At 40.9% G+C, this 15,053-nt stretch overlaps 1 protein-coding gene across 5 annotated transcripts in view; it reads right to left on the reverse strand.

The window, feature by feature from the left end:
• The window catches only part of MBNL2 (muscleblind like splicing regulator 2), an 81,789-nt gene that overhangs the window by 33,067 nt on the left and 33,669 nt on the right, over positions 1-15,053 (reverse strand). For all 5 annotated transcript variants that reach the window (XM_089511156.1, XM_089511155.1, XM_089511158.1 and 2 more), the window contains exons 3-5: positions 7,430-7,594; positions 5,495-5,695; positions 3,864-4,127 (exon numbers count right to left, since the gene is read on the reverse strand). In XM_089511156.1, the coding sequence (XP_089367282.1) occupies positions 3,864-4,127; positions 5,495-5,695; positions 7,430-7,594 (630 nt within the window). The remainder of the gene's footprint in view (positions 1-3,863; positions 4,128-5,494; positions 5,696-7,429; positions 7,595-15,053) is intronic.

Here is a 15,053-nt window from a genome sequence, read left to right on the forward strand (position 1 = left end):
ATTTAGTGAACATTACTTCTGATTCACTAACTTATCATCAAATTCAGCATGGGTTTGTTTCAAGGGGATTTGCTATGCTGAGACCAACAGCCTGGTCTTCTTCCAGTGAACTTACCACATTAAGTCAAGAAAAGCTGTACATTATTACAAATTAGGCATTTTGTTTTTTGTAATTTTAGGTCTTTAGTCACACAATTTACTTCCAATTGTTAATAGAGTGGAACGCAGGGAAACATATCTCGTTGTGAACAAGTTCCATTTTCTGATCAGAACAGAAACCTTTTTTTAAAACAACAACATCCCTTCAAGTAAGTACAAAAAGCATAGAAAGCTGCCTTATACTGAATGAGATTACTTGTCCATCAAGCCCACTCTTATCTGCTCTTTTCAGAAGCGACTTTCCAGATTATCTTTTATAATATTATTTTCTAATCTTATTACTCAACATAATTTCTGACTGGAGCTGCAAGGAACCGCATGCGAAGCAACTGCCACCAAGCTATGGACCCTCCGTATTTTAGAGTATAGCTTGATTACACTCAAAAGGGGGGAAATGGGAAGGGGGCTTTTTCACATGATGTTTTTCTGCTTAGCCAAACCATTCCATATATCTGAATTCTACTGTATTTTCATATTCAGCACAATAGGTCTCTTCAGCACAATAAGTATTTGTGGTCTTTTCCCCCCCCCTTTGCCATAATTCTATGCTTGGAACAAGAGCATAGCCTGATTTTTTCTAAATCACCCGCAAAATTCACTAAATCTGCTACAAAATCCTGCCTTAATATAAACAGGTAAGAGAATGGCTCTGAGTTGTCAACGGGATGACTGAAAAAGGCTCTTGCTGCAACTAAATCACTGCATGATGATCAGCATTTTCCTCATAAACTACAACCCAAAAGGCCTTATATTGGCACATTCTCTGTGCATCCCTTTTTCTGGCAGAGTTTTGTGTTGAAAAGCAGATCTATCCACTCACCCTCAGCTGAAAAAGTAGTCTACACTAAACCGAAGCAGATTAGGGAGATGGCTACTGGTGTTTGAATGCTTGGGCTACCTTACCCTTGGATAAGTCAGTCCAAGAAAAAGTGGCAAATAAGGAGTTGAGGGGAGACCTGGTCCTAGGTATGAATGACCCAGTATCCCCTTATATCCCTATATCCCAATAGTGTCCATTATTTTTATTCAGCAATGCTAAGCTGACATTTCAAAACTACCCCACAAATGCTTCTAGTTCACATTTTATTTCCATGGCCAGAGATTCAGTGCAGCAGATCCTCAGACAATAAAAATAATCGTCATGAAAACTCTAGAACAGACCTGCGCAACTTGCCAGTAGGAAGGGGCCAAAATTAAAATAGGCTAATTTATTTGGGCCGCAGATAGGTTTTAATCAAATATTAATTAATAATAGTTAACATTATTAATACTAATTCCGTCCTCCTCCTCCTCTGCCTGGCCTTTTCCTCAAGAGAAAGCCGAGGAGCAGAGGAGCATTGCAAGTGTTCACCCATCCTCATCCTCCACCCAGCCTTCTTCTAAGGTGAATGCCTAGCAGTGGAGGACCTTTGTAAGGCATGTATTTGCCCATCTTCCTCCTTTGCCGCCTGGCCTCCTCCTCAGGAGAAAACCAGATGGTGAAGAAGCCTTGCATGGCAAGCATTTGCCCATCCTCCTTTTCTGCTGCCTGGCCTTCTCCTCAGGAGAAAGCCAAGCAGTGGAGGAGCCTTAAAGTCATTCCACATCCTCACAGGCCACCCCAAATCCTTTGGTGGGCCGCATGTGTCCCCCAGGCTGATGTTGTGCTGGCCTGCTCTAGAAGATTCCCTTTTACACTCAGTGCTTTCTGACTTGCTATTTATGACTTAACAAATCTTTACCCTCATCCACTTTCTCTTATCCGCTTTAGTATTCCCCTGTTTACACACAGCTTAACAAGAGAGTTACCCTGCAATAATCAGGCTTAATTCACTTGTTTGAGTCATCAGCAATGGTATATTCAGATGCATTGGCACCTTTCCATACGGTGTCTCCTTTTTTGTTTCTAATAGTGTACATACCATATATGAAGGGACAATCAATGCAGAGATGATGCATGGCTGGTTCTGTCACTTAACAGATCTGCTGGTTTTTGATTGTTGCTGTTTCATTATGGGAATTCTGTACTGTGCTATGCTTCCGGAAGACACCTAACATTGGCACTAGATGCACTGTTTGTATGTATATACACAAGACAGAGCCCCAAATCACTCTTCTTCTTTAGTTACTTGTTGTTTGGATCTGCATGCTGCTAAATGCTTATTTTCTTAAGGTAATTTTTTTTGCTTGCTTTATCTAACCCTACTGATACTAATTTGATGCCAGCAACCAATAGAAAATTAATCAGAAAGGGAACTTTCAAAACATTTCAGAATAGAAAGAAAACTCAGATGAACAAACCAGTCCTTTCAGAACTTCTTCTGAACTGAAGGAAGGTCCTTTTGGCATTTCTGACAGTCTTGAGGACAGCAATATAGCTTCATGTATGCTGATGCTTTCAGCATTACTTTTAAAACTCACTGAGATGCAATGAGTCACTTTTAAGAAGAGTCAAAAGCCTCCATGTGCCTGCAAAAGGCTTCCTATGCACTTAAAGGGGCACTTGGGACTGTATCAAGATGCTACAGCCAGGCAATAAAGGAAGTTATTCAACAACATCAAGAGGTAACATAAGGAGGTTGCATTTTAATATAAAAACCAAGACCCTTTTTGATGGATTGGTATTGTGACAAAGCTACCATAAGTACTTTCTCTCAGTCTCTCTTTCTCCTCCCCTCTCCTTCCTTTTCTTTGCTGGATGCAGTATTAAGAGAGATCTTGTAGCACCTTTGAGCTTAACTGAAAGAAAGAAGTTGGCAGCATGAGCTTTCATAGACTATAGGGGCTCAGCAGACAGATGGCTCAACAGACAGGCGGCCCTTTGAGCCCTGGAAGCAGGCCATGGCAGGATGAAAAGGGGCTTCTTTTTTGTGTCATATAAGGGGCGCCATAAGCATGTAAATGGGTACATGCCAAGATGGTGTCCTGGTGGAGGAAGAAGGACTTGGAGCGTGTGAACACTCAGCCCTTCTTCAGCCCTAGCACACGGTCAGTCCGGCACAAAGGGCGGATCTGTAGTGCCTCTATAGTCACTAATCTTGTCATTGTATTCTTGTTCAGTCTTGGTTTGGAATATTTTTTTCCTAAGAGAACTTAACCTGTGTCAAAAAATTTGCAAGCTATCACACTAAATGGTGGCATTTCTGCTATCTTACCTTCACTTTTAATAAGGTAAGTGCATGCATGGGTTGCGAAAAGACAAAAAAGAGTTCAGGGTTATAGCTGCTTTAGTTTTAGACTTCATCCTAACAAACAAATACATACATGTATGTTTTTCCTCCCTCCCTAGCATTTCAGGCACTGCTTTCACAAGAACACAAGTAGAATTATTTGAAACCCCTCCACTATTACAAAGATATTAAGCATGCCCGCAACACCACCTTGCAAGTGCAAGTCTATGTTGGTAGGAGACCAGCATATTAAAATTTCCTAAATAGTTTAAATCCCAGAGCCATTTTAAAAAATGAAATTTTTTTCTAGGAAAGAATACAATGAGACTATTAACAAGTTGTGTTCCAAGAAGATGCATATTGTGCTGACATTGCTAAATAAGAAAGGAATATTAGTTTACCAGATTTCCTGTTGCTTGGTCAGGATTAACAAATTAACACAAAACCATATTTTAGGGGAAAGGCGGGAGCAGTTTAAGCTAGAACATACCCTTAAGCAATCAAGGCTGTCTTATCCAAAGCAGTAATTATGCAGCCCTGCATTCTTGCACTTACCATCACTGTAGCAGCTGCAGCAGCGGCCTGAGCTGCCACTGCAGCCTGGTTGGCTTGGTGCTGAGCAGCTTTGATTTTGGCCTGCAAGTGAGCAGGAGGGTGAAAATATTTGCATTTCTCCCTCATGCAGCGCCCCTTTATGTAATCCATACAAACAGTTACGGTGTTGTCATTTGTATCAATCATTGTGCTGTCTGCAGGATGTGCAAAGCGGCAGTCTGTTTCGCCCCGTGCACAGTTTCCTCGCTGGAACTCCCTGCAAACCTGGTGCGCAAAACAATACTCATTATGCATACTAGAACAGGGGAGTGGTGGGGCAATTATATACTAAACAAATGGAGAAATGTTATGACACAGCTTTGGAACTGTGATCTAGATCAAATGACTTTTACCCTTTATAAACTCTACTTTTAAATCCAATCTACAACATGGGCCATACTTCTGGGTCTGCATCTTGAATGTACATTTGCCTTTGTACACATGCTTTCTCTCACTCCATTCTCTATCATTTTCTCCTCCCTGAAGAATAGTTACTGTGCCATTGGTTAATGGTACCTTAGGCAAATTCATGAAACCACAAACCGAAGAACAGAAATTTAGATTTTCGTAAATATTAGGCATTAGGAGAATGGTTCTAACCATGTATGTGCCTTCACAAACTTCCAAACTACTTTAAAGTTGCCTAAATATTTTTTGAAAGCCAAAAATTTATATGCATCTCCAGAAATAAAATTAAATATTCCACTGCTGCTCCTTGTCACTATCAGTAGAATCATTTAGTAGGGATCTGAAAGATGTGACATTTCTATTCTTGGCAGTTCACACAACAGCAGAACTGAATAATATTAAACACAGAACTACGTAATGGAATCATCCCTTCAACTCACTGTCTCATCTTAGCATATCTCATCTTGAGACTGCCTTCTTATCACATGCTAGAGTCATACCTAAGCATTCTGCACTTGTCACAAAGTCAGGGTGGAAGCTACGATTTCCCAAAAGACACTGTTTCTCAAAACTGGATATAGCTTGTCTGAAAATAAAGTATGCAAGCCACTGTGTATGTTTAATTTACAATATGTTTGCAACCAATTGAAGCTTAGGATGCTTCCTTGGGTTTACTTTTTGTTTTTTTATATTTTTAAAGGGTTTCCCCCCCTATGAAAAGCCTCTAATGTGAAGAAACCATTTCAAAATTACACAATACAACGTACTAATTACAGTCAGCCCTCCTTATACACAGATTTTTTATCCACAGATTCAAGCATCCATGGTTTGAAAATACTGCAAGAAAGTATTAATTCCAAACAGCAAACCTTGATTTTCTATTTTATATAATGGACACCATTTTGCTATGCTATTGTATTTAATGGGACTTGAGCACCCACAGATTTTGGTATCCACGGGGAATCCTGGACAAACCCCAGTGGATAACAAGGACCCATTGTACTTCTGCACTCTTGTTACTACTTCATATCAGAACATATGCAATGCTTATGTTTAGAAATAACTAAAGTTAGAAAAATTCTTCACTGAATTTAAAAACCCCCAAATAAAATCAATTTGTTCATAAACCTTTGGTGCTAAGTATCAAAGAACTGCATGCATTATCATAATGGTACTTGCCATACCTCTAGTTTATCTGTCCTGAGGAGTTTCTGTGTCGTAGTTGACCCAGGGACTGTGACAGGGGGGCTTCCTGGAACAATGACAGGTTGTGTGGGGACAATTTCTGTAGGAACTAATCCAACCCCAGGAGTGACAGGTGCTAAATACGGTGCAAAACTTAGAGCTGTGTTGGATCCTATTGTTGGCCCTACAGGAAATGAGGGCTGAGAGAGGGGAATGGAAAGAGATGAAGAATAAGCACGTAACTATTATAGGCAAGCACAGTTCTATACTAAAATTTCCATGAACTATGTACAAAAATTCTAAACTTAAGTTCTATATTAAGGTTCATTTGTCTAAACTGGCTGCAGTTCATATTTGGGTACATCACTTTTTGCTACTCTAGGGACTAGACAGAATTCTGAAGAAAATAATCATCTTGGTTTAGATATTTTGTTCAGGCTGTTTAGTGTTGAAAACATCTGTGACCATGCCTTGCATTAGGACACCAGTGCAAATGACGTATTTTCTGACAAATACCTTGGCCTTAACAGAAAAATAACTTAGGGCCAAAAACGGACTGAAGGGGCGGCTTAACTGATCTGGCCTTTTGCTGGCTCAAAAAGAAGCGGCAGAAAGACACTCCTTTTTGAGCCGCAAAAAGCCAGCTTTTCCGCTGCTGCCATGGCTTTGTAGCGTTCCTGTGGCATGCCAGAGCGCCGCAAAGCTGCCTGCTGTGTGGTAGGGTGGGTGGTTTCATGGCTGTTTCCTGCCAGCTTGGGGATATGTGCCGCTAAACAACATGCCCCCAAACTGCTGGGAAGCCACTGCAAAGGTGCCGTCTGTTTCATCCCATAGACTCCAAAGGATTCTGACAGTGATATTAAGAAATACGGATGTCTAAATTTACATTCTACAACATAAGGATTTCTGTAAACATGTCAGTGTGCAACTGCATGTGTGTGTTCAGACATCTGCATGCACACACTCCATAAAGATGGAGGAAATGGCAAAATCAAGTTTGTCAATTAGCAAAACAGACCAGGTAACAAATCAACAAATTAAGTTGCCACAGACAGGACATCTAAGGATATTTGGCACAATCCTTATATACTTGGCATAATCCTTCTGAAATCAGCAAGAACTACACAGAGCCCTATTTATTCCATGTAAACTACACCACTAATCAGATACACAGTTAATGACACATGGTGGTATTACACACTTCCTGTTAAGAGGGATAAGTAGCAACATAGTTACATACTAAGGAACTCACAGGAATTATATCCAAACTCCATTCTGTCCCAAATGAAGGAGTGAATATTATTCCTTCTTAAACTTTAATCTAATAAAACTATTTTGCTTCAGTTCTCCAGATTTAGATATCTCAGAGTTGTATTTTAAATACGTAAATAAGTATGTCAAAATATGTTTGAAACAGTGATGATAAAAATGCTAAAGGAGAAGTAACAAGGAAGCTAATGAAAAAGCTTCAAAAAACAACATTTTGGCCCAGTGCAACATATATTAAAATATTTGCTACCTTAATGTAGGATTTCCACAGTATAGACTAGATTTTAGAAACAAAATTATTCTAGAATAAGAACACACACACCAATACCCATACATTCAATACATGCAATAATGTTGTATAAAAATATAAATTATGCAGATTAGCTGCAGCTCTATGAAAGTTTTCCCTTGTAATCCCCATCGGTCCTAAAACTAAAAATCTCAAAACAGTTTCAGAAATTTATGTATTGAAAAAAAGCATTACTTTTTTTAAATGCACAAAGATGATCTAGATTTCTTTTAATCCTGTATACTTTTAAATAGCAATATTGTAACATAAGATTTAAAGCAGGAATCATGAGATGTTCAAAATGTATAAGCCATTTCTCACATTAGCAGGAACTGGTTTATGAAACATTAGCTGCCATTTTGTTAGAAATACTTACCATTGGCTGAAGGGGTGTTCCTGGGAACATGAACTGCATCTGCTGTGCAAGCATTGCTGCTGCCGTTTTCTGTTGGATCAGATTGTTTCTACCATTAATTTCTAGCTGGGTTTTCAAATGCGTTGGCGGATGAAGGTATTTGCAGTTCTCCCGCGTGCAGCGGCCCTGGGAAATAGTTATAATATTATTCATGTTACTGTTATTTCATCTTACAAGGCAAAATATTACTCTGTCAAAAAAGCATCTACAATGGTTAATGTTTCACAGACATCAAATGACAGTCTGGACAGCACCATCTTCGGTAGTAAAGTGTTCCCTCCACACTCACTGGGATTGAAAATGAAGGACTCCAGTGAATGTGGAAAAACCACAAATAAAAAAACCTATTATTTTTATCTAAGAGAACACATCTCTAGGAATTTCCAGGTCCTCCAGTTCAACTCTATGGTCAATATCTGCCAAACCTTGATGACAGAATCATGCTGGAGGACCTACAAATTCCTAGAGAAGTGTTTTCTCTAGGAAGTTCTAGGTTCTCCAGCACAACTCTACAGTCAACTTATAGCAGAATTATGCTGGAGGACTTAGGACCAAAACAGATGGCCAAAAAAAGCCTGCTTCTGGGCATCATCGGACCACGGTGTTTACACACGGCATATTCTGATGATGCCCGGACACTGGGCAGCCCTCCAAACATGGACAGCTTCATGATGCTATGGCAATGCAGTGCTTATACGCCACATGGCACTGGAGCATCTTGAGGCTGCAATGAGCTGGCTCTTTCCGGGCCCAAATAGGAAAGGATCTTTTCCGCTCCTATTTGGGCTGGGTTCAAAATGATTTGGGGCTGTGGTATGTGTTTTCTGCGGCCCTAATCCATCTTCAGTGGGGATGGTTTCAAGCCGCCCCTTCTTGTCAGTCTGTTCCGGCCCTTAGAGATGCCTAGAGAAAATATATTAATCAAAAAATCAAATAGTAAAATTTACAAAAGTCAAACCTGCAAATGTGGAGGGCCAATTGTATTTCTCCAGCCCTAATCATCTTAAACAGTCAGCAGAAATCAATGGGACCTATTTACATGTATTAGTATAGTATTAGCAACCAGCTGCTTACAAGTAATGATTCTGCCGTTGCCATACGGCTATTGATGAGGTCTACTGTGACCAGAACTGTATTTCTCATGTACTCTCCCAGGGTCAAAAAGAGATGGAGAAGGCCAAATTCTGCTATCAAACAAGAAACTGTTGTTCAATTCCTGGCTCACTCCACCCACCCTCAAAAAACACATGCCAAAGGAATTCTGACCTCCAAACACAATGCCTAACTTTAGGAGCAGTGCAGCTACACGGAACTCATTTTACCTAAGGGAAGTTTCTGAAGATTGCTTTTTGGAATATGTGCTACCTTGGCGAAGATTGGCCAACTACAGATCCTATGGAGAAAAAGAGATGCCCACCACTACCACTGGTTTCTACAGGGCTAAGCTGAATGGAAGACACTGGGACCATTTTACATTTCTCAGAACATATAGACTAAAAGGATAAGGATACCATTTCCCATCAGGCAGCAGGAGCTGGTCACATTTGAAATTGCAGAGAAGGGGCAGGGTGGCCAGAATCAGCAATGGTTTTAAATCTTCTAATGTGCTCTTTTCCCAAGGACACTTTTTACATTAAGCAAGTACATGACCACAGAAAAACAAGAAGGGGTTGTTAACCTTCAGGTACTCTTAAGAAGCTTCAAGGGGGTTGAGTGTCCTGAATCTGGGGAGGATCAAGAGTCCTATTCTGATGATTCTCCTCTGCTTCATGACATTCCCCTCCCAATAGGCAAGCAAGGAGATCTTCACTCCCTTTCGAGCCCCCCAAATGTTTGGCTATTTAATAAAGATGCAGGTGCTTTCAATCCTAGTGCTGCATTTACATTCTTTCCCATTCCCAGTGCACCAACGTCAAAAGAAAGCCCATAGGTGATTAAATATTCAGTGGATAAAGAAGAGCTAGAGTGCATATTGCAGCTAAAAACCCCACAGAGGATTAATTTACTAATGATCCATAGCTGATCCACTCTAGATTTTTAATTCATACATGCTTCCTAAAGATAATGCATACTAACTAGTTGCACTAACGATTAAAACACACACACACACACACCATAGGATCTTTATATTACCTAGCAGTAAAATCCAAACCTTTGGTCATACAACCCATACGGAATTTGTGCAAAAGAATAAGAAACAGAGAAACAATTGTGATATGAACAGTTTCTATTTGAACATGGTCATGTACAAGAACACTAAACAAGCACACATCTTTAAAGAAAGCTCTTCAGTCGGAACTTGAACTCCCCCTAGAAACCAAGAAGACTAAAACTGTCATACTTTGGTCCTATCATGAGAAGACATAACTCCCCCCAAAAGACAATCATCCTTGGTAAGGTAGAAGGCAGCAGGAAAAGAGGAAGATCACCCTGCAGATGGATAGATTCAGTCAAGGAAACTACAGCCCTGAGTTTAGAAGGCCTTCTGAGTAGGGCTGTGGATGAGAAGGTGACCTGGGTCTCTCATTCACAGAGTCACCATAAGTTGAAGTCAACCTAATGGCAGTCAGCAACAATAACAATAAAGTTGCTGCTGGACAGGCCACAATGATAAGAGTTGGAGGCTGTAATATATGAGGGTCAAATGTTCCCCATTCCTGATCTAAATATTCATGCCACTTAATAACATCAAAGTGCTGGTCATTACCTATAAAGCCCTACATGGCTTGGATCCAGACTATCTGAGAGACCATGGCGGGTTACAGACCGCCCGTTTGGGGCGGCCTGCACCCGCCCCTTTCCCCGGTGTATCGGGGCCTCAGCTGGCAGACCGGCAGCCTCCAAGGCCCCGATCCGCTGCTTTCCAAGCTGCGGGGAAGCGGTAAAAGGCCGCTTCTCCGCAGCCTGGAAAGGGGTGTCCTTGGGGCTTCAAGCCCGAAGGACACCCCGCTGCGGCAGGGAGGAGGAAAAAGGGGCCGCTTGGCCCCTTTCTCCCTTGCGTTGCTGGGCGCAGCCATCTAAAGACTGCGCCCAGCGATGCAAACCAGGAAGGAGCTCTGAAACGGAGCTCCATGGAAAGGGCGCACTAAGCACCTTGGCGTGGAGTGACGTCACGTCCGCGCCACCCCGTATAAAGGCGACGCGGTCATGACGTCGTCATGGAGGCCCCCATGTGGAAGGGGTGCTGCCATTTTGTATGGACTCAGTCCGTATTAGGGTTAGGGGCGTCCGGAAGTGACACCCCTTTTTAACCCTAGTACGGACTGAGTCCGTACTATACAGCCCATCTGTAACGGGCCCATATCTCCCCATATGAACCTGCAAGAGCCCTAAGATATGCAGGAGAAGGCTTTCTCTCGGTCCCAACAAGATGAGAGAGAGCCTTTTCAGTGGCTGCTCCCACCTTCTGGAATGCCCTTCCTTGGGAGGCTAGGCTGGCCCCTTCCCTGCTGGCCTTTCACTGGCAAGTAAAAACATTGTTATGCTGGCAGGCTTTCTGTACATAATGCATAGCAGGATGGTTTTATGGAGCATTTGGATTTTAACTCTGGTTTTAACTTGTGCATATTTTATGTTATTTTATATTGTGTATATTTTATGTGATTTTATATACAGACGTTTTAATTGTTTGAATTCTATTACAATTTTAAAGGTTTTATCTGTGAGCCACCTTGGGTCCCTCTGGGGAGAAAGGTGGGATATAAATGAAATGAAATGAAATAAATAAATAAATAAAATATATAAGCATAACAGTGAGGCTCCAGAAACCAGTCAGTCAGCAGAATTCCTTCACCTCGTCTATTCCTAGAAGCTTGCAAAGGAGGAGCTAGGAGGCATATGCTTGGGCAAAAAGCTTATGTGTGTCTCATTTAAATTATAGAAATTAATTATAGAAAATAGTTGTTCAACCTGGAGCACTGTACCTGAGTGTACAGACTCAATTATATTTTGTTTTTAAATGTCAGATTTCAGTTTTAACCCTTTTATTTTAAGAACACGTTTTATATATAACCACATCAAGATCTGGATATACAGATATAAATATTTTTATTTGCCTTCAAAAACAGCATTGCACCTTAGATCCTGTCCAAGTAGGCCAGCTTATTGGTACATACAAAGATGTTTCATTACTAAGTAATGGAGTAGCACCCCACCCCAATATTTTAGACAGCTGTGCTTTTACAGAAACTCAAAAACTAATTTCACCACCTAGATGCCTTAGAAAACAGCATATGTATATCCATTTAGAAACAGATGTTTTAGTTAGTTTGTAGTTTGCACTGTTGGTTTTTGTTGGTGTTGTTGTAAGTGGTTTGAATGTTGGACTACAACTCTGCAGACCAGAGTTCAAAACCCCACTCAGCCATGGAAACCCACTGGGTGCATTTATTTATTTATTAGATTTATATTCCACCTTTCTCCCAACATGGGATTCAAGGCAGCTGACCTTGGATGATCTTGCACAAGTCACACTCTCTCAACCTCAAAGGAAGGCAGCAGAGGCAAACCTTCTCTGAGCAAATCTTTCCATGAAAACCCCATAGGTTCATCTTAGGGTTGACACAAGTCAGAAACTACATGAAGGCACACAACAAAAAATCTGCATGCTGAAAAGTACTATTATAGTTAATACAATCTCCTCTCTGGGAAATTCATCCTTTTGCACAAATTAAGAGGTGATTTACTAAAGGGGTACTGTAAATATGCAGGGGGGGGGAGGGAACTTAACAATTATTTTAAAAGTGATTATTTGGTTAGTCAGATAAGCAGCTTACTCAGCTATGCCACCTCCTTTGCATGAAGTCAGCACACCAAATTTCTTGAATTCAAAAACTAAATAGGTAAAATGAAAAGAAAAAGTCTATTAAGGAGCTGGTCAACAGAACAAGATGTATGGTCAAAGTACTGTATTATGTAAAGCACATATGTGATATTAGGACCTAGGATATTAGGAGAAACATCTAAAGTTAAGTATTTTTCAGCACTGTTGATTTTTGTTGTTGTTGTTGTGTGCTTCTAAGTCACTCCAAACTTATGGTGACCCTAAGGAAAACCTACCATTGGGTTTTCTTGGCATGATTTGTTCAGAGGAAGTTTGCCATTACCTTCTCCTGAAGCTGAGAGCATGTGACTTGCCCAAAGTCAGCCAGTGAGTTTCATGGCCGAGCTGGCAAACCCTGGTCTCCAGAGACATAGTCCAACACTCTTAACCATTATGCCATTCTTAAAGGGGCTTAAATGCACTAACTTTGGCTGGATGGCTCATCTTGCAGACTCTTACAAGCAAGGTCTTTGGTTTTGCTACATATGGGCCAAGTGCCTGGTACATAGTGAGTCTGATTTCATCAACAGTCTCTAAGCATTACTGTATCATGAACAATATACAGAAGCTTTATTTTTATGTGACGGCCTCAAACCTCCAGCACACACACAAAAAGGCTTTTTTCCAGCATACACACAAAAAGGTGGAGGGGTATATTCTTGTAAATAATTCAATTAGATAAAGGAAAATATTATAATTATTCAAGTTTTAAAAATATATTATCTTGTAATTTTTAAATGGAGAGACTGTCTTAATGCTAGTGTGGAAACTACAGTTGTGTTGTTAATTGCCATAACTTTAGTTAACCAAATTTACCTATGAAAGAGCATAGTAAGACTGGTGTTCCCAGTTTATTGAGAAAGGGTTTTTTTTAATGCATAAGAAAACATTAGACATAAATGGAAGAATCCTTATTTGCCAAGTCATGGATAAAGTTAAAATGGGGGGGTGGGGTGGAAATGAGGTAAATCAGCTTCCATTCACTCATATTTATAACTGAAATACGAACCTCTTGCAACAAGCGAGACTTTATATGTATCCTGTCTTACTCCTGTGAAAACACAATGAACAGTCTTAAAACACTGCCTACTGGGAATTACCTTAGAGACCGGGGGAAGAGAAAGCCTTTCTTCCATCTGCCAGTATACTCTCTTCCCTCCCTTCACACTGTCAGCATTGACTCTTCAGTAGCTGCAGTAAGAAACCTGGTGCTTCCATTATCTGCCACTGCTATTCCTCAGTCATCTGACCAGAAGTGAAGATGACCTCCTCCTCCAACACAGTCTGCATCACATAGCCAAGTTATAAATGGAAATATTTCAAAAGCGATGGAGAAGAGGGTTAAGGAAAGAAGAGCAGGCTGCATTTCTTCTAGCCTGTTATTAGCGCCCACGGGTGCACCAAGACTCCCTCCTATTTTAATATCAGAAATGTGATAAAACATATACTAGTTTTATATATATACACACACACACACACACACACACACACACTCTAGTTGACCCTTCTAGGAAATAATCCCAGCACGCAGGCTAGCAAGGCTTGAGTTGCATGGGGGCCCGGCTTGATTAATCAATTCTGGACACTCTTTAAGGGATTAAGAGGGGACCCAAGACAGCAAGACAATGGGCTGCATCTATAAGGTAAACAAGGCATAGGCACTATTCCTCTCTGCCTCAGAAATATGCATCTACTTCAGTGTGACAACCCTGGAAAACCATTTCAAAGTGACTCCAACCCCATTTCAAAGTGATTCCAAAACCATTTGGTCTTTTCAACCCCTTGGAATATGCCCTAAGGCATAATTTTGGTATATATATTGGGACTATTTCAGCATGTCCCCAGTTCAGTCCAGCAGCAGGCCAAAATGCTATCAGTTTGCTTGGCTAGCACCTTGGTCACCCGCCATCCCCACCTGCCACAGGAGCAATCGAGTCCTCTTTCTTTTCCAGGCCCCTCAGCGACTGGATTCAAGATCCACATAGGTAATTATCACTGTTAGTGAGGCCTCATTACTATTCCAACCTTCCTCCTTTAATTTCTCTAGTCCTTGTGTGTGTGCATGGTCATTTGCTTGAGTGTGTGTTTATTTCCCTTTTAAATAAAACTCATTCTCATTGGAAATCTGCCTCTGGAGTTCTGTGCTTTTAGACCCTGTAAAAGTTGGGATGGATCCCTTAAGACTGAGTTACCCCAGTCATTCTATAGCTCTCTATTTGAGCTAAGTACAAATTCCTCTAAAGACAGATTGGTTTTGGAGTGTCCTCCCCGGACACAGAAGCAGTGAGGGTAACACTGTGTAGGCTGGAAGAATTATTTAAGCATAATCCCAAGCATAGCTGCTTCGAACTAAGTGTCAGTGAGTGCAGCCATGTTTATTTCTGATATGAAGCAAATGATCAGAGAATCGCAACATCCACACCTAGAACCTCAGTTGGTGCTGCATTGAATATCCCAGTGAACATAGCAGGGACAGATCAACTGTCGTACTTTGGCCACCCTATGAGAAGGTATGACTCATTTGAAAAGGCTCTGACCACATTGAACTCATTTCAGCTAGCATCTTTTGAGGTTTCTTACATTCTCTGGCCTAAATTCTGTTGTTAGTTCATTAATGCTAGGAAAGGTGGAGGGCAATAGAAAGAGAGGAAGATGTCAGATAAACAGAATCAATCAAGAAGGTCAGATGTATGGAAATTACAAGACTTAAGCAGTGCAGTATAGGACAGAGTGTTTTGGGAGATGTCTGATCCCCTGAGTCAA

Source organism: Sceloporus occidentalis, unplaced genomic scaffold (genome assembly GCF_023333645.1).
Source record: "Sceloporus occidentalis isolate IW3139 unplaced genomic scaffold, rSceOcc1.0.p SCAF_2, whole genome shotgun sequence".
In the NCBI taxonomy this organism is placed as follows: Eukaryota; Metazoa; Chordata; class Lepidosauria; order Squamata; family Phrynosomatidae; genus Sceloporus; species Sceloporus occidentalis.